This window comes from Heptranchias perlo, chromosome 4 (assembly GCF_035084215.1).
Source record: "Heptranchias perlo isolate sHepPer1 chromosome 4, sHepPer1.hap1, whole genome shotgun sequence".
Lineage (NCBI taxonomy): Eukaryota > Metazoa > Chordata > Chondrichthyes > Hexanchiformes > Hexanchidae > Heptranchias > Heptranchias perlo.
This window is the reverse complement of record NC_090328.1, coordinates 27,156,004-27,181,063: the sequence shown is the minus strand read 5'-3', so window position 1 is coordinate 27,181,063 and position 25,060 is coordinate 27,156,004. Positions and strand designations below refer to the sequence as shown.

Genomic DNA, 25,060 nt, shown 5'->3' with positions numbered 1-25,060 from the left:
TTTATCAATTTTTATCCTATTCAAAATCGCTGCTATCTCCTCCTTTACTGCTACCATGAATGTCCTGTGGATGTAAGGTGCTATATAAATGTCCTTCCTTCTTTATCTGAGGGAAAAAATTGCACTGATGGAATTTTTTTTGCAACATTCCAAAGATCGTCATGAATGGGGGGGGGGGGGGTGGTGGCGGGGAGGTGAGTAAATCTTTATAAAGGATGTATGTGGAAAACAACTGCTGAAAACCAGCGGAGGTAGAAAATCTGGCCGTGATGGAATGCAACAGCACCCAAATTCTCTGTGGCTAAAAAATTGCACAGGCTTCAGTATAAAGTGGGTTGGTGGAGGTTTCTGTTTCTAGAAATCCCAGAGCACAGCACTCCAGCATGGCTGGAAAGAGCTGGCAGTCAGGTTCAAAAACTGTGTTCACTAACCACAAATGCAGGGAACAGATGCAGAAGAAGATGGTACACCGTAAGGGAATGACCAATGTAAGCCTACCCAACTATGCCACTTAATAGGTGTATGGCCCAAGTACGCAAGCCAGGAAGTGTTGCACATTTACTCCTGGCCCTTTTAAACTTCTTAAAATAAAGTAATGCAGTGACATTTGGTCACTGTGTCCTGCCCTGGTGCTAATAAGTAGTAAGGGAGATAATATAGCTGGCTATGCTGACTGATGCATAGACATTTTGTTCCATACATCTAGTGGGCAGCACACTGGCTGATGGTGCAGATAATCCCTATCCTAGAGAGGAAGGAGGCAGAAGCGAAAAAATTATTGTGGTAACCTTACCTGCCACTGACTGTTCCTCTGATGCAGGTAGGCTGCCACTGACCTTGGAGCAGATCTGCAAGTGGCTCTATGCTGACCTGGAGCATGCATTACCATAGCCTGCGGATATGGCCTGTAGCATCATGGTGGGTATGGCTAAATCGGATCTGGTGCTGTTTTCAAAGCAACCCCCACTGTTAAGGCAACAGTACTTGCCAACGGCCATGCACTTGATATATCCTCCCATTACACACTCGTGAACCCAAGGTGGAATGAATGTTGGTATTGTGGGCAACACTTGACCGACATTCTTTAACGATCTCCCTGTTGTGCAGAATTCTTGGAAAAATGTTCTGTACCATGTGATTTTCTGTAACAGTTCTGCTTTTCTCATTATATAAACATTTTCTTCATGGTCTGGCCTTGAAAACATAGGACATTACATGAAAGATTAGCTGGACAAAAAAATTATATTAATACACTAATCTTTGGATGAAAACATGCTGAAAAGTAAATACATTCATGCACAAAACCTTAGCTGAAAAATACGACGCCTGGAATAAATTAGGTGTCAGCCTTGACTCAGTGGAGGCACTCTTGCCTCTGACTCAGAAGGGTTCAAGCCCCACTCCAGAGACTTGAGCACATAAATCCAGGCTGACACTTCAGTGCAGTACTGAGGGAGTGTTGCACTATCGGAGGATTTGTCTTTCGTGTGAGACATTAAACCGAGGCCCCATCTACCCTCTGAAGTGGATGTAAAATATCCCATGACACTATTCGAAGGAGAACAAGGGAGTTCTTCCGGTGTCCTGGCCAACAATTATCCCTGAACATTCTAAAAAGCAAAAATTCAACTTGTGCAGTCAAGCAACAATGGTCAACATGTGAGAAGTCGCAGTATAAAGCTAAAGGAAGTGACTTGTACAGATGCCAAGAAAAGCGGTAATTCAGACGACTGGGAGAAATATAGAAAACGACAAAGGGATGCAGAAAATATTGTGCTGCAAAAAGGGAATACGAGAAACTTACGGCTAATAGTAAGTTTTAAAAAATATATTTAGAGTAAGGGAGATGTGAGCCCATTAAAGACAGGCGCAGGTGATGCGGTAATAGGGTAATGGCAGATTCATTAAATGAATACTTTGTATCCATTTTCACAGTAGTAAAGGATAAAATACTTCATAAAAAGTAAATAAAGTTGTTGGGGGGGGTGGGGTGGGGGACTTATTGTATTCGATATTAGTTTTTTTAAAAACGGTAATGGAGAAAATAATGGGACTCAGGATAGATAAATCCCCAGGACCTGATGGCTTCCACCCCAGGGTATTAAAAGAAGTAGATGAGGAAATTGCAGAAGCATTAGTTATAATCCTTTGAAACTCTCTTGATTTGGGAATTGTGCCTTTTAGACTGGAAAATTGCTAATGTCACTCCATTATTTAAGAAGGGTGGGAGAGAGAAACCAGTTAACTACAGGCCTAGGCCCGTCAATTGAACGTTAGTTGTCGGAAGCTACTAGAATCTGTCATTAAGGATAGTGACTGAGCACTTGAACAAATATAAGCTGATCAGGGAGAGCCAGCATAGCTTTGTTAAAGGTAAATCATGTCTGAATAATCTGGTTGATTTTTTTTTGTGTGGTCACTAATAAGGTAGACCAAGGATTGTGAATGGGTGTTATCTGTATGGACTTCCAGAATGCATTCAATAAGGTTCCACACAAAAGATTATTGGCAAAAATGAAAACACACAGAATTGGAGGTAGCCTTTGACTTGGGTTGGAAATTGGTTTGGAGGTAGGAGACAGTGGGGATAAAGGGAATGTGCTCAGATTGGCAGGATATGACAAGTGGTGTTCCCCCAGGATCTGTTCTGAGGCCTCAACCTTTCAGCATATTAGTGACTTGGATGAAGGAATAGAGAGTTTTATATCCACGTTTGCAGATGACGCTAAATTGGAAGGGACAGTAAGTAGTGCAGATGGGAGCAGGAAGTTGCAAAGGGACATTAATAGATTAAATTAGTGGGCAAAATTATGATGAAGTTTAATGTAGGCAAGTATGAGCTCATCCACTTAGGACCTAAGAAAGATAAATTGGAGTATTTTCTAAATGACGACAGATTAAGGACAGGGTGACTGAGCACTTGGAGAAATTTGAGCTGATTAGAGAGAGCCAATATGGATTTGTAAAGGGTAGGTCATGTCTAACGAACCTAATTCAATTTTTTGAGAAAGTAACTAAAGTAGTAGACAGGAATGTCTTATGGATGTAGTTTATGTGGACTTCCAGAAGGCATTTGTTAAGGTTCCATGTAAGAGACTGTTAGCTAAAATTAAAGCTCATGGAATTGAAGGCAAATTATTGATCTGGTTAGGAGATTGGTTAGGTGGTAGACGACAGAATAGGGATAATGGTACATGAATTGTAAGGAAGTGACTAGTGGTGTCCCACAAGATCTGTGCTGGGGCCTCAACTATTCACTATATTCGCTATATTTATTAATGAGTTCGATAGCGCAATAGAGAGCCATATAACCAAGTCTGCCAATGGCATGGTAAGTAGTGTAGACGGAAGCATAAAGTTACAAAGATGGATTAAGTGAGTGGCAGATGAATTTCAACCTAAGTAAAGATGTCGTTATCCATTTTGGTCCAATAAAGGATAGATCCAAGTATTTTTTAAATGGTGAAAAGCTAGGAACAGTGGAGGTCTAAAGAGATTTAAGGGTCCATGTGCACAGATCACTAAAATGTAGTGATCAGGTACAAAAAATAATCAGAAAGGCTAGTGGAATGTTAGCCTTTATATCTAGAGGACTATAATCTGCATCAACAAGGGTAGAAGGGTATATCCTTTTATTCTGAGAGAATGGAGAGTTTTTCTGCTTTTTCCAAAAGATTTTGAAAGAAGCTTGAAATTAAATTCCCAGCTTTTATTGTAGGTAAATGATGAATGTATATAAAATATTATAGTTGTGTTTTGCTGATAAACACCTCACAAAAAAGCAGAAGCAATTATGTGTGAACACAAACAGCTGTTATGTGAGAAATAGCATTGTGAATAACAGCTGTTTGTGGTTTCTTGTTGCTGGTTAGAAAAGAAAATTATTCATAAAGAATGATTTTTTTTAGTCAATCATTACTTTTGGTTAGGAAATCTATCCTGAAGCTTTAGTTTTTTTATATAAATACTTGGAAGCTGCATAAATAATGGCTTTTTTGTTTATGGAAATGTATTAAAGACTGTATATGTTGGCAAGTTTACTAATGGTGCACTCCTGGTGCACACCAGGACCGCATATCAGAAAATAGTGTACTCCTAGTCCATGAATTTCTGTCCATTAATTCTACCAAGCAGACAATTTATATGTAAAGCCAAGAATATAAATAATAGAACTGACTGATGATGAGGAAAATGGTGATGGGTATGTGACACAGTGGAGCATGTGCAGGTGGGGTCCTGATGAAAGGGGCCAACAGCAGTTTGGGCTGGATTTTCCATGTTAATTGTATCCACATCTGGTGACTCTTGTTTTGTCATGTTTTTAATAGGATTATCCCATTAATGTGACTGTCTGTCTGTCTCTCTGAAGCTCCGTGCTCAGAGCTCACAAACCTCTGAACAGCATTCCCATTGCTTCCTAATCCCATGACCATCGTCAATGATCCCAGGCCTTGACAACTCCCTGGGAGCCCACCTCAAAGTTCTGCTGATCGTCGAGACTCCGTCCCAGTACTGTCAGATCCCAAGGTCATTCAGTTTCCCTGGTAATACTTTGCATAATACCCCTGTCCTTATAAAACTTGCGACTCACTATGAGCCGCGCCACGTACTCGGAGCAGTACCACAGACCATCTGCTGGTAGAAAATAAAGATAGTCCTATTTATGGTTTTCACAGAATAATGCACAGAGTCGTGGAATTCAATTCCTAAAGCAGCAGTGAAAATCCCAGACTACCATGTAACTCTAAATTAGTGGCTTTGATAAAAGGTGTTACAGCACAGTATTGTTATAAAACAGCATATGCTTGAACATGTGTGTGTAGATCAATTTATATTTATTTATACCAGGAATAAATCATTTGCAGTGAACTGTTAATCCAATTTGATGCCTTGAATTGCATTGCTTTATTGGATAGAAAATTGCTTTCATTTACTTTCTAAAATTGGGCTTTTTATTTGCTGTAACATACCTTAGAAATTACATTAGTTTTATACACAACTGTAAGGAAATAGTGTTTTGGTTGTAATCTGGTTTTACATTTTTATGTAATCTTTTGTGTTTGTTTTTAAGCTCTACCTGAACCGGTCATTCCATCTCTCCAGAAAGAGCACCCAGTAAGTAATATTCTTCGTTCTATGACTAGAATGATGTTAACAGTAAAAAAAAATTTTGAACACACTTTTTAGGTCAAAAAAATAAAATTTTATATCATGTATAATATGTTTTAGTCTTAATCTCTGTCTAGCTAGCTATGTCAGCTTTGTTCCTTGCATTGTGCAAATTGCTAACTTATGAAACAGCATTGTAGCTGGCAGACTTTTTGTTTGAATCCAAACCCATAACCACAGTTATCTGAGCAGTTATTTCAAATGCTGCTTCAGCAATTTGCTGATTTTGTTTTGGTTTACCAATATAGGTTCTCTTTTGTTCTCCATAGCTTCAAAATCCTTTATGCGTGAATTATTTAGGGTGGCAAATGTAATGCAGTCAGCTGCTTGAGAAGTTAATCATGCTCCAACATGAAGTGGGCTGTGGTGAGATGGTCCATATTATATTCAACTAGAATTCTACACTGTTGCAGCTGGAAAAGGATAACATTTGCTTGTAAAACATATGGTTGACATGAGTCCAGCGTCACCCATTGTTACTTAAATCTTGCGCTTAAATATAGCGCTTTTCTCGACCTCAGGATATCCTAAAGTGCTTTACAGCCAGTTAAGTACTTTTGAAGAATAATTACTGTTGTAATGTAGGAAACGCGATAGCCAATTTGCGCACAGCAAACTTCCACAAAGAGCAATGTGATAATGACCAGATCATCTGTTTTAGTGATGTTGGTTGAGGGATAAATATTGATTAGGACAAGGGAGAACTCCATCCCCCTCTTCGAAATAGTGCCACGGGATCTTTTATGTCCACCTGTGAGGGCAGATGGGGTCTCGGTTTAACGTCTCCTACGAAAGACGGCACCTCCGACTGTGCAGCACTCCCTTAGTATCGCACTGGAGTATCAGCCTGGACTTTGTGCTCATGTCTCTGAAGTGGGACTTGAAGCCACAACCTTCTGACTCAGAGGCGAGAGTGCTACCCACTGAGCCATGGCTGACACGCCAGTGCAGCCCTGGGCCTCATCTGATCCCCCTAGCCCTGCAAAACCTGTCCATAGTTCCCAGACAACTTGATCCTCTTTGCACTTATTTCTTATTCATTGGTTTGTTCTTTGCATTTTGTTGGGCAGGAATGGCTAGTTGGCCCAAGATAGTCCATAATGCCCTGAGGTGACTGTGCTGAACCTTGCATTGTCAGCTCATTTGAATAATTTGCATTAGCTGCCAGTATAGCTTGGCATATATTACTTCTTGTACCTCTTGTCACCCAGGAAATGTTCTGTGCCCCCTCAAGTTGTTACGCGGGGGTTCACAAACCGCAATCTTTGATGATGGCAGGACAAGTTGATACGGCCGTTTATAAAGCCCAGGACCCCATATGCTTTTTTTAAATAGAGGCATAGTGTACAAAAGCAAGGACATTATGCTAAACCTTTATAAATTACTAGTTAGTCCACAGCTGGAGTATATTGTCCAATTCTGGGCACCACACTTTAGGAAGGATGTCAAGGCCTTAGAGAGGGTGCAGAGGAGATTTACTAGAATCTTACCAAGGATGAGGGCCTTCAATTATGTGGAGAGACTAGAGAAGCTCGGATTGTTCTCCTTTGAGCAGAGACTGTTAAGGGGTTATTTAATAAAGGTGTTCAAAATTCTGAAGGGTTTTGATAGAGTAAATAAGGAGAAACATTTCCACTGACAGGAAGGTCGTTAACCAGAGGATACAAATTTATGATAATTGGCAAATGAACCAGAGGGGAGATGAGGAGAAACGTTTTTACACAGCGAGTTGTTATGATCTGGAATGCACTGCCTGAAGAGGTGGTGGAAGCAGATTCAATAGTAACTTACAAAAGGGAATTGGATAACTATTTGAAAGGGAAAAATTTACAGGGCTATGGGGAAAGAGCATGTAAGTGGGACTGATTGGATAGCTTTCAAAGTGCTGGCACAGACACGATGGGCTGAATGGCCAACTTCTGTGCTGTCTGATTCTATGGTATCTCTTATTGAGGAAAGTGATGAATGTGCTTCTCCTTACATGATGTGGAGATGCCGGTGATGGACTGGGGTTGACAAATGTGAGGAATCTTACAACACCAGGTTATAGTCCAACAGTTGGTTTGGAAGGATCTGGTAGTGAGAATTTTGACGCAAATCCACACAAAGAACCATCCCTATAATGCAGTTTGGCCTTCAAGAGCTGGCATAGGTATATGACAGCTACTTTGTGAAGTGGAGGTTTTTTTTCCATTCTTGGAATGTGGGCGTCGCTGGTAAGGCCAGCATTTATTGCCCATCCCTACTTGTCTATTAAGGACAGTAGGTTTCCTTTCCAAAAGGATATTACTAAAATAGTTGGGTTTTTTTGACCATCTTGACAGCCTCATGGTCATTTTAATTGATACCATATAATTTATATAACTTATATTTCCAGATTTTTAAAAACTGAATTCAAATTCTCAAATTGCCGTGGTGAACTCATGTTCTCTGAATTACTAGTCCAGTAACATAACCTAATCACTACACTACCGTACTCACTAGGTATACTGAAGACATGCCCAAGAAGGATGTCTAAATCAGTAAGTGCAGGTACTGGATCATGAATGGGTGTGTACATAACACAAGATAAAGTCACACCTATCTTTCTGTCCCTTCAAGAATTGATCCATCTTCTTCCCAACCCATGAGCACCATTAGAAACTGCAAAGCATTTCCCATACTGAGAGTTTTGGTTGCTGCAAGCAAAAGTGCTCTGGAAGCAAGATGGCTTTAAGAAACAATTTGGAAATAAAAATGTTACAATGCATAAAGTAAGATCCAACATGCAACAAAAAATTTGACTGGCCATTGAGGCTGCGTGTCACCAGCACGGTCTCTATAGTTTTTTGTTAACAAAATCTTTCTCTTTTTTTTTTCCCACACTGCCTCAAATTCTCCATAGAAAATGGCGTGCAGCTGATCTTCATAGCAGCTGTTCAGTTGTATTAATGTTAAGAGGTGTTTGAGGGGGCCCCTGTCAATTTATCCTTGCATTTTCCATCTGTTGCAGTAGAAAGAGCCAAACTTTAATTCAGAACCACTTCCTATTGGGACTGCTGTAGTTAGGAACTTTGTGATGTATATTGGGATTTCAAACTCAGGCCATACCTGAAACTCTGTTAGTACTAACCTAGTCAGGCATCTGCCACTTAAGTGAGTATTTTTCACTTCAGTAAGTCTGAAATCACTAAAATTTCTTAACCTTAATAATTAATATTTTGTGCTTCAGTTACCAACAACAGTTTGAATTTATATAGTGTCTTTAACGTAGTAAAATGCCCCTAGGCGCTTCACAGGACCGTTATCAGACAAAATTTGACACCGACCACATGAGATGTTAGGACAGGTGACGAAAAGCTTGGTCAAACATAGGCTTTAAGGAGCACCTTAAAGGAGGAGAGAGAAGTGGAGAGATTTAGGGGGAGAATTCCAGAGCTTGGGGCCTAGATAGCTGAAGGCATGGCTTCCAATGGTGGCGTGAAGTAATTGGGGATGCACAAGAGGCCAGAATGGGAGAAATGCAGAATTCTCGGAGGGTTGTAGGGCTAGAGGAGGTTACAGAGATAGGGAGTGGTGTGATTTGAACACTAGGATAAGAATTTTAAATTTGAGACGTTGCTGGACTGGGAGCCAATGTAGGTCAGCAAGCACAGGGGTGACTGAAGAACAGGACTTGGTGCAAGTTAGGATGCAAGGCATTAACTTCTGAGTAGGTCTACTGTTATTGCAATGATGAGTCCTGAAATTTCCATCATTTAAATGGGTAGAGTGTTAGTTTACTAATTTATGGTACAATGTATTGGTAGACGGTAGATTTGTACTTGCAAGTTCCCGATTTTGAAAGGGCTGACCACAGAAAGTTGGAGAATATAGTAATCATAGTCCACACTCCTGCATCTCGTGCAGATGGCACTGGTAGGTTCAGACAGCAGGTCACATTTTCTCCCTAAATATGATTTGGTGGCTATGTGTGGTAGAAAGGGGAATATCAATAACATAAAGTGGATATAAAGTTATGCAAAGAAATTGAGTCATTGTTTGCAAGTGGAGATTAAAATGCTAACATACGAACAAACACCCAAAAAAGGACGGACAGGAAAAGACCTACTGGTCCATCCAGCCTGTTCCACATAGTTGTGTTGCCTTATGTAGCACAATACATACACTCCCCACCCACTCAGAACCATATAAACTCTTGGATAAACCAGATAACCAGGTTAATAAAACCCAGGCCAATTAGGGAATAAAAACTGGAAAATTCCTCTCTGATCCCCTTAGGCAATCGAAACTAATCCAGGAGATCACATTGGCCCTGATTTATGTTACAGGATACCTACCTCTTGTAGGTGATCTCCACCCCAGCCAGAAATGAGTCCAACTGTCACTTGAAGAAATATAGCAAATCAGTGTTCGCCGCATGAGCTGACATCCTGTTCCACACGTCCGCTATTCTCTGGGTAACAATAAAATGCCCAACATTCAACCTAGTTCTGCCCTTGCAGAACTTGTAAGCGTGATCCCTGGTCTTCCCTAACCTATTCAGTTGAAATAATTGGTATACATGCACACAATCTAGTCCCTTTGTTATTTTATAAACCTTGATCAAATCACTCCTAAATCTACACTCCAAGGTATAGAGACCCAGCTCGTTGAGTCTACTTGGGTAACTAAGGTGTTACTGGTAATTAATCATGTGGCCCTCCTCTGCACCCTTTCCAAAGCCTCAATATCCCCCACCATATTAGGGGACCAATACTGGGCACAGTATTCTAACTGAGACCTAACCAAGTTGTGCAAGGACAAAATGGTATGCTTTTTTTAAAAATAGTGAGTTATCTTGTGATTATACCCGAGAACTCTTGTTCGCTTTAACTGTAGCTTCATGACAATAGAGAGTTGTACATCTAAGTTTGCAGATGGCACTAGTAAGTTGTGTAGATGGGGGCAGAAGTTAGAAAGGGACAAGACTGATTAAGTGAGCAGGCAAAACTATGGGTGATAGAGTTCAATGTGGGAAGTGTGATGTAATCCACTTTGGATTGGCGATTTTATGAACTGGAGATGCAAAGGGATTTGGGTGTCCAATTACACACATCACTAAAAGCTAGTGCATGGGTACAAAAAGTAATCAAAAAGGCTAATGGAATGTTGGTTTTTATCTTGAGAGTTGGAATACAAAAGAGAGGAAGTGATGCTTCAATTTTACAGAGCCTTGGTGAGACTCCATCTGGAGTACTGTGTTTAGTTTTGAGCACCGCACCTCAGGAAGGATATATTGGCCTTTGGGAAAGTTGAGGGCTGATTTTTAATTGAGCTGTTTAAAATAATAAAAGGATTTGATAGAGTAGACACAGAGAAGCTATTTCCTCTGGTGGGGGAATCCAGATGAAGAGGGTGCCATCTTAAAATTAGAGCTATACTATACAGAAGTGAATTCAGGAAGCACTTCTTCACACAAAGGGTAGTGGAAATGTGGAATTCTCTCCGCCAAAAGGCTGTGGATGCTGAGGCAATTGAAATTTTTAAGACTGAAATCGACAGATTTTTATTAGGTAGGGGTATCCAAGGATATGGATCAAATGTGGGTAAATGGAGTTGAGGTACAGATCAGCCATGATCTAATGGAATGGCAGAACAGGCTCAAGCGGATGAATGGCCAACTGCTGTTCCTATGAAGCAGCTGAAGATAGTTGAGCCTAGGACGCTGCACTGAGGAAGTCTTGCAGCGATTGTCCTGGGGCTAAGATGATTGGTCTCTAACAACCACAACCACATTCCTTTGTGCCAGGTATAGCTAGGGAGAGCTTTCCCCCTGATCCTTATTGACCTCAGTTTTATTAGCGCTCTTTGGTGCTACACTTCATCAAATGCTGCCTTGATGTCCAGGGCAGTCACTTCCACCGTACCTCTGGAATTCTGGTCTTGTGTCCATGTTTGGACCGGAGCTGAGTGGTCCTGGCGGAACCCGAACTGAGCAGATGGCTTCTAAATGTACAATAGAAATTCTGCTTAGTCATCATGACCCTCCCATCAAGATTTGTATGTCGTGTTTTCATAGGTTAAGAGGATATATGTAGTTTTGAGATGTGTCCATCATAATTTTTATAAAATACCAACAAATCACAACGGAACATTTTTTTAAAAAAATATGCAAAAGAGAAAAAGAAAGCCAGTTATTTCCCTGGTGTCCTTTAGCCATTCAATAACCTGGTCTCTGCAAGGAGGGGAGTCGCCAAGCAACAGCTGACACTCTAGAGAAATTTATGACTGCAACAGTAATTACTTCTACCTGACCCCGGGAAGTGTCTATTTAGACCATTTCCCCACAGGAAATACCAGGGAAGGATCAGACAGTTTAGCAGCTAAACATCACACTTCTGCTCCAGATCCAGACTGTAAGTAATGCCATGGCAGATTAGCTACCATAGTTACCTAATTCAGAATTGAACCCACAGGTCCAATGGCATAAGAGAACCAGATTACCAAGATCACAATGGAACAAGATGAACTTCCATTGGGAAATGCAAAGAGAAAGAATGGGTAGAAAGACACATGCTTATTTAGGTTCCCCTTTTTTTCCCAGTGGGAGGAAAAAGTACTTGGGTTCTTTTTTCTGCCTCAGTGATCAGAAAAATGAATAACTCCTGATTATGCAAAATAAATAAAAATTTACATTTAAGGAAAACTTCTAATAGGATGGGTGCAAGGAAACATTACTGGCTTAATGTATAGTTTTAGCATCACAAAAGAATCTCAATGTGCTCAGTTCTTGCATCCTTGTAGTTTGTTTGTGAAAAATTGTATCCAGTAATTTAAAAATGTTTCCCATATTTTTTTTAAAATCATTTGAACGTTTTTAGGAGTGCTTTGAGCCCACCATGCAGCTACAATTTGTGCACCGAAGAGGAAATAACATTAGCCCATACCTCTCACTAAATAGCTCGAACCTGGGAGACCTGCTCATGGGGTTTCTGCGATACTATGCTACAGAATTTGAGTAAGTAGCTTTTTTTTAAAAAAAAGATAGAATGTACATTGGTGTATTTGAAAGTAACTAGGACTATGTACGCTTAAGGGCTGAGTTTTTTTCCCCCATATTTTCCCTACCAATACCTCCATAACATGCCTGCCTCCACCCCTACCTTAGTCCATCTACCACCAAAACTCTCATCCATGCTTTTGTCATCTCCTAGACTCGACTATTCTAAAGCTCTCCTGGCCAGCCTCCCATTCTCCACCATCTGTAAACCCCTGTCCTTGCTGATCTACTGCATCTGCCAATGTTTCCAGTTCAAAATTTTTGCCCTTATATTTAAATCCCTCCCTAGCTCTGTAACCTCCTCCAGCCCTATAATCCCCTGCACCATCAGTTCTTGCCTTTTGTACATCCCCTCCTCCCTTCAGCCTCTCAACCTTCCTTTCCTCCTTTAAGACGCACCTTAAAATCAAGCTGTTTGATCAAGCTTTTGGTTTTCCCTCCTAATATCTTCTACTTCGTCTTTGTGTCCCTTTTGTCTGATTATGACTGTGAAGCACCTTGGGACATATAGGGTTAAAGACACTATATAAATGAAAGTTATTGTTATAGTATTGAGATTTGTGTTGCCACTGGTGGTTGGATCCCAACAGTTTCATTCAATTTTCTGAAACAAATGGAATAAAACCAAGAATATCACTGTCCAGAAGTGCTTTATCTTTGAACGCAGTGCTTAACTTCAGTCTGTGTGAAGTTGGTTACCAAGTCTGACAGCTGCTAAATATTTCCCACTGTGTCTTTGCAGCAGATTTTTATTTTTATAAATGCTCGTGGCTTATTTAAGGGGTTGTAAAATGGCACCTGGCAGCCACCTCCAAAGCCAACAGCCGCAAAAGATAATCAAAAATTAATTTACTGGGAAATGACATCCTCACATCTTTGTTTCTCTCTTGTGGAGATTGCTGTAATTCACATCTAATGAACCCATGAATGTTGCTGGGTATAATGTTTTACCTGTATTTATATTGCAATGATGCTGCTGGAAGGTGGAAGCAGCATATAAACAAGATGTTGCTAGTTTCAATGGTAAATATAAGCAGCTGGCAAATGCCACAGTTTTGTTTTAGCCTCGAACAGACTGAGCTTACATAGGAAAATGCAGCCCCTCAAACTTGTTCTGCCATTCTATTATATCATGGCTGATCTGTACCTCAACTCCATTTTACCCGCCTTTGCACCATATGCATTGATGCCCTTACCTAACAAAAATCTATCGCTCAGTCTTGAAATTTTAAATTGGCTCAGCATCCACAGCCTTTTGGAGAAGTGTGTTCCAGATTTCCAATATCCATTTTGTGACAAAGTGCTTCCAGATTTCACTCCTGCCTTGCCTAGCTCTAATTTTAAGATTATGGTCCCTTGTTCTGGATTCTCCCACCAGAGGAAATAGTTTCTCTGTATCTACCCTATCTATTCCCTTTATTATTTTAAACACCTCAATTAAGTTACCCCTCCACCTTCTAAACTCAAGCGAATATAAGATTATGCAACCTGTCCTCATTTAACCCTTTAAGCCCCAGTATCATTCTGGTGAATCTGCGCTGTACCAATACATCTTTCCTGAGGTGTGGTGCCCATGAACACGATACTCCATGGAGTCTGACCAAGGCTCTCTACAACTGAAGCTTCACTTCCTCGCTTTTGAATTCCAACTCCTTTGAAATAAAGGTCAACATTGCTTTAGCATTTTTGATCATTTTTTGTATCTGTGCACTAGCTTTGTAATTTGTGTACGTGGATACCTAAATCTCCTTTGCTTCTCAACAGCTCTTTGCATTGCTCTCCTATATTGACCTTCTGTTGACATAAGGAACTTAACTACATACACTTTAGAGCTTTAGTGTTGCTCTGAAATGCCCCCTGCAGTATAAATGGAGCAAATTCTAGAGCACTGGCACCTACAGACTGCAACATACAAGAAGTTACATTTATATAGTTATAGAGAGGGAATTCAAGTGTGGGACCCCGGTGGTTGAAGGTGCAGCTGCCAATGTTGGGTGATGAGAGGTGTGGAGGAGGGGGGTGGTGCACAAAAGGCTAGGGCAGAGGAATGGAATGTTTGTGGGAGAATGTCGGGCTGTAGAAGGTTGTGAATATAGGGTGGGGGGAGGTCATGGAGGGATTTAAAGACAATTTAAGAATTTTAAATTTGAGGCATTGGAGGATAGGCATCCATTGTAGGTCAACAAACACAAGAGTGATGAGCCAGAGGGACTTAGTGTGGGACAAGATATGTACAGCAGAGTTTTGGACGAACTGGTGTTTATGGAGCATAAAAATTGAGAGCCCAGCACAGTGTAGTCAAGTCTGAAGATGACAAGGGCATGTATAATGGTTTCAGAGTGACTGGACAGAGGCAGGTCATGTTGTGGAGGTGAAAGTATGCAGTCTTTGTGGTGGAATGGATATGTGGTCTAAAGCTAAATTTTAATGTGGCCAAAGCACTGCTTGCATTACAACTGGCAGTTACTTTACACTCCTATACCATTTTTCTGGAGATAATTCATTGTTATTTAATGAACAAATTTGAAGCCCATCTTGCTAAACCATTGGTCAAAGTCCGTTCCTGCTTTTGAGTTGAACACATTAACAGAGGTGCGAGTTCATATAAAAATAATGGATTTCAACCCCCATGCTTTTCATAGCAGTATTAAAATAGTAATATTATTGATCAGGTAAATGTTTGTCTTCAGAACTATCCAAAAAAAAGGTATTGAGTTATACTGTGAAGCAGAACACACAGCTGAGATCACCGTTTTAGCCTAAAATGAAAGCTGAATATCTTTTGTGACTGTTTTGCTGTGTCAGTTTTCCAGGTTCTGGTTTCACAAAAATGAGTGAAGGCAGCAGGTGGGATTTGGACATAGAGGCCTGTGACACAGATGGATGTTGGAGCCAGAAGTGCGGGCTTTAATATTCAGCTGTTTTTACAGAGATGGTGTGTAAATATTTACCAGAGGGAGAAGGCCATCATTGGAAAAAGTTACAGTCTGTATTACATAGTTTCTACACACATACTGTCTGCCAATGGGGGTTAGCAATTTTAATGGACCAAGTGCACAGTGTACATTTTGAGTCTGTATTTGTCAGTTCTACTGCAATCTTTGCACAAATGGGTTTGTATTGCATGCGGTGGTCATGTTTTTTTTAATAAAAGGAATGTCTGGGCTCTGGAATTTGGGGCAGCTTTGTACTGAAAACGTAGTCACTGAGGGTAGGTTGAAACGGATGGAACATATTCTACTTCTGAGCCATACAAAAGGGGTAGAGTGTTTTTTGGTTACCCTGTTCCATTCTGGTTTGCAGCGATATCTTAATGGTCTGTTATAAACATCTAGTATCGTGACTGGAGAAAAAGCCGAACAATGGTTTAACAATTAAGAATGTTGCACAACCACTTTTTAAAAAAAAAAATAATTGTGCACCTTCATAGGAGTCAAAAACAAGCCAGTTGGTAGTGGTGCGGTTTCCTTTCACCTTTTGTTATTGTCCAGTAAAGCAATTATTTTAAAGCATAATTGAAGAGATAACTTGCACCTGAACTTGGAAGTTAATAATAGTAATAATCTGTAATAAAGTGTTTATTCATGATTCTTGCTGCTGAAAGTTTAAGAATTGCATAGGTAGAAAGATTTCAGACTTTAAAAAGGATGTTTGTGGTATATCAGTACATGTTTGCAGATCATTAACTCAAATGGTTCCATTTAACAGTTCAAATTAAAATCATAGATATTAATACATGTCTGTTATTCTCACTTTCACCCCTTCAGTTGGAGTAATTCAATAATTTCAATTCGTGAAGCCAAAGTGATTCCCAAAACCAATGAAATGGAATGGAAAAATAAATATATTTGTGTTGAAGGTATGTATGTAATAAATGGATTTGTCTAATATGTTTGTGTCTAGTGTCTATAGTTTCTCTGATTAATTTTAAGTGTATGTAGTGTCTTTTTAAAATGTTTTTCTGCTTTGTAAATCATTTATCGTTTTCTTCTTTCGTTAAGTGTTTATGGATTTCCATATTTTAGTTTGGTTGTTTTATAATTTGTTTTCATCAATCATTCCACCAAAGAAAAAGTTCTCCAAGATAAGGCCACAGTGACCATTTCCCACCCAAAGTGGATGTTTGAAGCTAGTTGCAGGTCTCTACCTTTATGTTTTGAACAGAAGCAGTGGTTAAAAAATATTGTTTTTAAAAACTCTGTTAGCCCTGCCTGATTATAGCGCAAGCTTCACTGACTTTCAAAATACAATATAAAGTATATAGAAAATTGATGTAAGCAAAGTGCACCTGTGACATTGTTTGAGCATTAGGATTAGTAGGGAACCAGTATGGTTGTCAACTCTGGTTGGAGGTATTCTTGGAGGTTTGATCACGTGATGTTTGATCTTGTGACACTTGCCCGCAGTTTGCAAATGTTATTGCATTTACCTTTTATAAAGATTGGGTCCACTGTAGTTGAGTATCTTTGCTTGTGGTTTTGCGCCAGCAGCTGTTGCCTGAGAAGTTCCGAGAACCAGGAGGCCGCCTGCGAGCAGGTGAAGAAAGTATACAGGCACAGATTACAAGTGTGAACGTGAAGTGCGAGCACTACTTTTCTCCGGGGTTAGTAGCGGTGCCTGGGTAGATATATCTTTCATTCCCGGAGACTCCCAGAGAATCCAGGAGGGTTAACAACCCTGGACTCCAGTTTTAAACCGAACAAACTATTCAGTATTTTTATCCAAGTAAAATCAGTTTTATAGCATAGAGTTGTGCGTCACTATAGTAATAAAGAAAAATACATCAGAACTTCGGTTTATTTCTCCAAAGCCAGGCATATTAGTACAGAAGCTACTGCAATCCTGGCACTGTGGCTGGGAGCGTGAGGTCTGTGCTCCAGCCACAGTGCCTGCTGGGACATGTAGTTTTATCCCCAACACATCAATCTCCGTTTCTATTTAGGCCATAGAGGTGAAACACTTTCCTCTTAACATTTCCATCTGAGAGGAAACCCTTACACTCTGTTTTCCAGATTCTGGAACTTTTCTGAGTTGCCGGTCACTTTTATTGGAAATCGCTGTCCACTGTTAGCTATTCAGTATGCATTTACCAGCACAGCTATAACTTCTTACAGGCACAAAGTTCTACTTTTCTCCTGGGTTGCTAGCAGCACTGCCGAGAGATTCATCTTCCATTCCTGGATACTGCGGGGCAATCTAGGCAGGTTGGCAGCCTTAATTATACCCGCTCTAAAGCTTGAATATCCTTCCTACAGTGTGCAGCCCAATTCTGCACATTTCTAACTGAAGTCTTATTAAGGTTTTATATCAATGATATCTTAGCTTTAATATTCTATGTTTTGAGATTAAAACCTAGAATTCGATTAGCTTTTTTCACAATCTTATCAACCTAAGATGCTGCCTTTAATGTTCTGTGGAACTGTACCCTCTGTCCCTGTGCTGTTCCACAGCACTGAGCCTACTTCCCTTTAGAGTATAATTACTGCTTTTTTTTAACCAGAATGCATCATCTGACACTTACTGACATTGAATTCCATCTGCCACATTTTAGCCCATTCCCAGTCCCCCATCTTATCAATATCCTGTTGCAGTTTCCTCATTTGGTCATTCTAAAGAATGAACTATTGTCTTCAAATTTTGACACCATTCCCTTTAAACCTGTGAGCTAGAAACAGCCTGCTTTGCAAACTCTACTCTGAGCTGATTGTACTGGCCAATGTGCGCTTTCTCCACTACAAACCATTTTCTTAAACCCCTCTTCCCTGCCCCCTCCACCCTTACCTTCAACGAAAAGTGCGAGGAGCTCAGGGACTTTTGTCACTAAAATTGAGACTATCCATTCAACTGCCTCTGCTGTTTCCCCCTCTTCCCCTAGCCCACCAAGCCAAACCGCCCCCAAGGTTCCCCCCTGCCCTAACCACGAACTCTCATCTTTCTCTAGTTTCTCTCCTATTTCCCCTTATGCCCTCTCCAATCTCATCTTGACCACGAGATCCACATCCTGCTCCCTCGACCCTATTCCCACCAAACTGCTGACCACCCAACTTCCCTTCCTGGCCCCCATGTTATCTGATATTGTTAACTATTCCCTCTCCTCAGGTACTGTCCCCTTCAAATCTGCCGTCATCGCCCCCCACCTATGACCCCTCTGTCTTTGCAAACTATCGCCGCATCTCCATCCTCCCTTCTCCAAAGTTCTTGAACATGTTGTCGACTCCCAAATCCGTGCTCATCTTTCCCGCAACTCCGTGTTTGAATCCCTCCAATTAGGTTTCCACCCCTGCCATAGTACTGAAACGGCCCTTATCGAAGTCACAAATGACATGCTATGTGACTGTGACCATGATAAACTATCCCTCCTTATCCGTTTCGACCTGTCTGCTGCCTTTGACACAGTTGACCACACCATCCTCCAACGCCTCTCCTCAGTCGTCCAGCTGGGTGGGACTGTGCTCGCTTGGTTCCATTCTTATTTATCCAGTCGTAGCCAGAGTATCACCGGCAATGTTTCTCTTCCAGTTCCCGCACCATTACCTCTGGAGTCCCCCGGGGATCTATTCTTGACCCCCTTCCTATTTCTCATCTACGTGCTGCCCCTCAGCAACATCATCCGAAAACATGATGTCAGATTACACATGTACGCTGACTCTATCTCGCCATCACCCCTCTTGACCCCTCCACAGTCGCTCATTTTTCACACTGCTTGTCCAGCATCCAGTATTGGATGAACAAAAATTTCCTCCAACTAAATATTGGGAAGACCGAAGCCATTGTCTTTGGTCCCTGCCGCAAACTCGGTTCCCTAGCCCCCAACTCCATCTCTCTCCCTGGCCACTGCCTAAGGCTGAACCAGACCATTCGCAACCTTGGTGTCCTTTTTGACCCTGAGATGAGCCTCCGACCACACATCTGCTCCATCACCAAGACTGCCTACTTCCACCTCCGTAACGTCGCTCGTCTCCGCCCCTGCCTCTGCTCATCTGCTGCTGAAACCCTAATCCATGCCTTTGTTACCTCCAGACTTGACTATTCCAATGCTCTCCTGGCTGGCCTCCCATCTTCCACCCTCCATAAACTTGAGCTCGTCCAAAACTCTGCTGCCCGTATCCTAACTTGCCAAGTGCTGTTCTCCCATCACCCCTGTGCTCGCTGACCTAAGTTGGCTCCGGGTCTGGGAATGCCTCATTTTAAAATTCTCATCCTTGTTTTCAAAAGCCTCCATGGCCTCGCCCCTCTCTATCTCTGTAACCTCATCTAGCCCTAAAACCCTCCGAGATCTCTGCTGTCCTCCAATTCTTGCCTCTTGCGCATCCCCAATTTTTAATTGCTCCACCATTGGTGACTGTGCCTTCAGCTGCCTAGGCTCTAAGCTCTGGAATTCTCTCCCTAAACCTCTCCGACTCTCTACCTCTTTCTCCTTTTAAGACGCTCCTTAAAACCCACCTCTTTGACCAAGCTTTTGGTCATCTGTCCTAATATCTCCTTTTGTGGCTCGGAGTCAAATTTTGTTTGAAAATCGCTCCTGTGAAGCGTTCTGTGGGACGTTTTACTACGTTAAAGGCGCTATTTAAATGCAAGTTGTTGTTGTGTTTCAAATGCTGCTTTGACAAATCCCCAGGACCAGATGGTTTCCATCCCATGGTTTAAAGGAAGTAGGTGAGCACATTGCGGATGCCCTAACTATAATCTTTCGAAGTTCTCTAGATTCAGGAACTGTCCCTCTAGATTGGAAAATTGCACATGTCACTCCGCTTTTTAAGAAAGGAGAGAGGGGGAAACCGGGGAATTATAGACCAGTTAGCCTAACATCTGGAAAAATGCTGGAGTCTATAATTAAGGATAGGATGACTGAACACCTCGAGAATTTTCAGTTAATGAGAGAGCCAGCATGGATTTGTGAAAGATAGGTCGTGCCTGACAAACCTGATTGAATTTTTTGAAGAGGTGACTAAAGTAGTGGACAGCGGAATGTCAATGGATGTTGTTTATATGGACTTCCAGAAGGCATTTGATAAGGTCCCACATAAGTGACTGTTAGCTAAGTTAGAAGCCCATGGAATGGAGGGAAAAGTACGGACTTGGTTAGGAAGTTGGCTGAGCGAAAGGCGACAGAGAGTAGGGATAGTGGGTAGGTACTCACATTGGCAGGATGTGACTAGTGGAGTCCCGCAGGGATCTGTCTTGGGGCCTCAATTATTCACAATATTTATTAACGACTTAGATGAAGGCATAGAAAGTCTCATATCTAAGTTTGCCGATGACACAAAGATTGGTGACATTGTAGGCAGTGTAGATGAAAACATAAAATTACAAAGGGATATTGATAGATTAGGTGAATGGGCAAAACTGGCAAATGGAATTCAATGTAGACAAATGTGAGGTCATCCACTTTGGATCAAAAATGGATAGAACAGGGTACTTTCTAAATGGTAAAAAGTTAAAAACAGTGGATGTCCAAAGGGACTGAGGGGTTCAGGTACATAGATCATTGAAGTGTCATGAACAGGCGCAGAAAATAATCAATAAGGCTAATGGAATGCTGGCCTTTATATCTAGAGGACTGGAATACAAGGGGGCAGAAGTTATGCTGCAGCTATACAAAACCCTGATTAGACAGCACCTGGAGTACTGTGAGCAGTTCTGGGCACCGCACCATCGGAAGGACATATTGGCCTTGGAGGGAGTGCAGCGTAGGTTTACTAGAATGATACCCGGACTTCCAGGATTAAGTTACGAGGTGAGATTACACAAATTGGGGTTGTATTCTCTCGAGTTTCGAAGGTTATGGGGTGATCTGATGGAAGTTTATAAGATATTAAGGGGAACAGATAGGGTGGATAGAGAGAAACTATTTCCGCTGGTTGGGGATTTTAGGAGTATGGGGCACAGTCTAAAAATTAGAGCCAGACCTTTCAGGAGCGAGATTAGAAAACATTTCTACACACAAAGGGTGGTAGAAGTTTGGAACTCTCTTCTGCAAACGGCAATTGATACTAGCTCAATTGCTAAATTTAAATGTGATATCTATAGCTTTTTGGCAACCAGAGGTATTAAGGGATATGGGCCAAAGGCAGGTATATGGAGTTAGATCACAGATCAGCCATGATCTTATCAAATGGCGGAGCAGGCACGAGGGGCTGAATGGCCTACTCCTGTTCCTATGAATGAAATTTAAATTCATAAACCAGTCACGAGATCATGGCAACACATCAATACTCATATCATTCTTCCTTCCTACTTATAAACCTGGAAAAGTTTTTAATTTTGCACTTCAGATGAAAGCGCCCCTTTAAGATTAATTCTGCTAACCATTCTTTTTCCATAGCTAGAAATCACAATGTAGTTCTTTCCGCCCACCTCCCAATACCAGAGAAAAGTCATCAACTTCACAGGTAGTTCTTGCAGACATGACGCAGGTGTGTGAGGCTGGCATAGTGGGTCAGAACAGCACTTTCACTCCTGCCAGCTGCATTTCAAGTCAGCCAGGTCAAGGATATGAGCGTTTCCTCTTCCAAGGGTCCTAACAATCTTTATTCCTGCAGACATTCGTTCTACAAAAACTGCCAATCCCTTGCTACTAAGTGATCTCATTTAAAGAAAACCATAGGGCTAACCTGTGAGGGTGGTGAACTTATCCTGCATTGTACCTCAGTTGAATCTAACAGGTGGGAAAAGATCCATAGAAGTTCTGAGGTCCCTATCTTTAACACACAAGACACAAAGGAAATAAATGAAAGCAGTTACAGGAAGAACAGTTTATGGTTTGTTACACAGGACTCCAATATTTAATGACTGGAAAGTTTTGTGATAAAACATCAGCTGACATTAAAATAGAAAGCACCAAGAATCCAGCATCTAACAGTACAACTGAGCCCAGAGCATCCAAACATCACTAGAAATCACTTCCCAAAAAACAAACACAAATCACCAAATAAATAACCTTACTGCCGGGGGGTGGGATAAATAAATCAATACATTTCAGGAGGTTCCTAAACCATCACCAGCCACCTGAATCATTAGATTGGACCTCTGTTTAATGTCTCAGCCAAAGGACGGCACCTCCAAAAATGTGCCATTCCTTCATTAACACGAGTGTCAACGTGAATTATATGAAGTCCTGGAATGGGTCTTGAAACTTCTGACTCTGAGGTGAGAATCCTATCTATTGTAGTATCTTGGTCCCACCTGATTATAGCACAAGCTTCACGAGCTTTCAAAAACTTTTGGAACAGATTTTCATTTTTACTTCCAGTATAGTCACTCTGTTCCTCTCCATCATTCAAGCGAGAGAGAAATAAATGATTTCTCTATTTTAACCTCTCACTGGCCAGACATAAATTAAATTACAATGCAAGGTAAATGTGTTGTATTTGAGGCGTACTGTTAAAGATGTTGAAAATTAACATCATGTGAACAAAGGAATCTTGAATAGATCATGTTAATATGCCAGATTCTTTTTTTAATGTGACTAGCTCAAGCTTATTACAAGGGGAGCCTTGTTGAACCACTTGAACATTTCCCTCTACTACTTAACTCTAAGGATGTAATGTTTCGAGATCCAGAGGTGATTTTTTTTTCATGAATTGCACCCTGACACGATGAGGGTGATTATAAAGTAGCGCCCAAAATGGGCTCGAAGTTGGCAGTAATGGCTTAGGTCTCATTAGCATGCCATTATCGAGCTGAGGCCACCAAGTGGTTGCCTCACTGTAGATAACCACTTCTGCAAAGATGGGAAATTGACCTGGTTGCATGCTTGGCAGGCTGGGTCTGGAGAGGGACGGAAGTGATCCGTGGGGGGATGGGCTTTGAATCTTTTGGGCGGGTCCAGGAGGAGCATTCGTTCTACAAAAACTGCCAATCCCTTGCTACTAAGTGGTCTCAAAAATTACAAGTTTCCTGGGTTGTGTTGTGAGCGGCCTCCAGAGGTGCCTTTAAGGGCTAGTGGTTATGCTGCTCAATGCTTGGTACACACGATCAGGACAAGGGAGGCACGTACTTTACCCATTTGTCCCTGAAAATTGCAATTGGGGTCCTACAGTAAGACCTTGCATTAAGACCCCAGTCTGCATACTTAAGCAACCACCTGCCTATTTCAGGGGGGCGGGCTGCTTGCTCATTTGCATCAGGTGGGCTTTGGCCATTAATGAATGTGGCTGAGCTCGTCCGATTTTCAATCGCTGAACACTATTTTATCAGGCGAGACATGGATGGCCAGCAATTGAAAATCGTTTCGAGGGGTCTTAAACTGCTTTTTGAGCAGAAGCTTGCTTAAAGTGGTTACCCACTTCGAACTGTTCCATGCTGAGTTGTTAAGCCAGTTGAGAGTTGTTTTGAATGCAGGATGGGTTGGTGTTTTGAGTTCCTAAACAATGGCCCATTGTTAGCAACATCTGGTCATGTAGGAGACATTGAGCACCTTGGTGTTGACACATTTCTTTGATCTCTGCTTGTTGATTTTTTAAATGTCTTTTAAAAAGAGGCTATCAACAGGAAGTCAGAAAAGCAGCAGAAAACCTGCAAGGGCGAAATGACCTCTGCACTCTTGGCTAGTGTACATGTGTGCTTTATTTTTTTGTTGTAACTGTCTGAATATAAATTGCACTGTTTGTACCAAGTGAATGTGGTCATATGCAATATTTTGTGTGTTTTGTCTACAGTCAAAGCACTTACAAACAATCAAATGATGCCTCACCTAGTGTTAACTAGGTCTGCCTTCCAAGAGATTAAAGTAGTACACGTGTTTAAGTCGTGGAGCTAGGTCCCAATCGCAATGGAGTTTCATTGTTAAATGCCTGGGGTCCGCTACAGTTCTAGCAGTGGGAATCATCTTCTGTGAACAAGCAGGCAACCAGAGCGTGCTGAACCTGATATAGATACCTGTGCAGACCTAGATTCATAACACCTTTAACTGTTGTAAAATATCCCAAGGCACTTCACAGGAGTGTGGTCAGACAAAAATTGACACGGAGCCAAAGAAGGACAGGTGACTAAAAGCTTGCTCAAAGAGGTAGGTTTTAAGGAGTGTCTTAAAGGAGGAGAGTGAAGTTTATGGAGGTAATTAGAGCTTGGGGCCTGGACGGCTGAAGGCATGGCCACCAATGGTGGAGTGAAGGAAGTGGGGGAAGCAGAAGATGCGAGAGTTGGAGGAATGCAGAGTTCTTGGAGGGTTGTAGGGCTGGAGGAGGTTACAGAGCTGGGTAGAGGGCAAGGCCGTGGAGGGATTTGAACACTGAGATTTTTGAATTTGAGACGTTGATGGACTGGGAGCCCATCTAGGTCAGCGAGCACAGGGGTGATGGGCGAACAGGACTTGGTGAGAGTTAGGATATGGGCAACAGAGCTTTGGATGAGCTCCAGTTTATGGATGGTGGAAGATGAAAGGCCAGCCAGGAGAACATTGGATTAGTTGAGTCTGGAAGTGACAAAAGCATAGACGATGGTTTCAGTGCAGATTGGCTGAGGCAGGGCCAGAGACGGGCAATGTAATAGAGGTGGAAGTAGGCGGTTTTTGTGATGGAGGGTCTAATAGGATGCCAAGGTTGCGAACTGTCTGGTTCAGCCCAAGACTGGCCAGGGAGGGGGATGGAATCTGTGGCTAGGGAACAGAGTTTATGGCAGAGACAAAGACAATGGCATCAGTCTTCCCAAAGGGGGAATAATGTATTATTCAGTGAAGCTGTTTCTTTTTAGATTTAATGTAACATCTGACAGATTTATTGCTTATTGTTAGAAACTGTTGAACAGCCTCAAATTGGGAGTAAGATGTTGGAAAACTTTTTTTTGAAAGAAAGTTTTATGTTACTTTACAATTGTAAAAGTTTGTTGTCTTTGCTTGCATTTTTGGGGTGTTAAAGTTCTCTTAACATA

At 41.5% G+C, this 25,060-nt stretch overlaps 1 protein-coding gene across 3 annotated transcripts in view; it reads left to right on the top strand.

The window, feature by feature from the left end:
• The window catches only part of tent2 (terminal nucleotidyltransferase 2), a 78,371-nt gene that overhangs the window by 40,028 nt on the left and 13,283 nt on the right, over nucleotides 1–25,060 (top strand). For all 3 annotated transcript variants that reach the window (XR_010962650.1, XR_010962651.1, XM_067982652.1), the window contains 3 exons: nucleotides 5,072–5,115; nucleotides 12,012–12,148; nucleotides 15,958–16,049. Coding sequence is in view for 1 of the 3 variants with exons in the window: in XM_067982652.1 (XP_067838753.1) it covers nucleotides 5,072–5,115; nucleotides 12,012–12,148; nucleotides 15,958–16,049 (273 nt within the window). In the remaining 2 variants the exon portion in view is untranslated. The remainder of the gene's footprint in view (nucleotides 1–5,071; nucleotides 5,116–12,011; nucleotides 12,149–15,957; nucleotides 16,050–25,060) is intronic.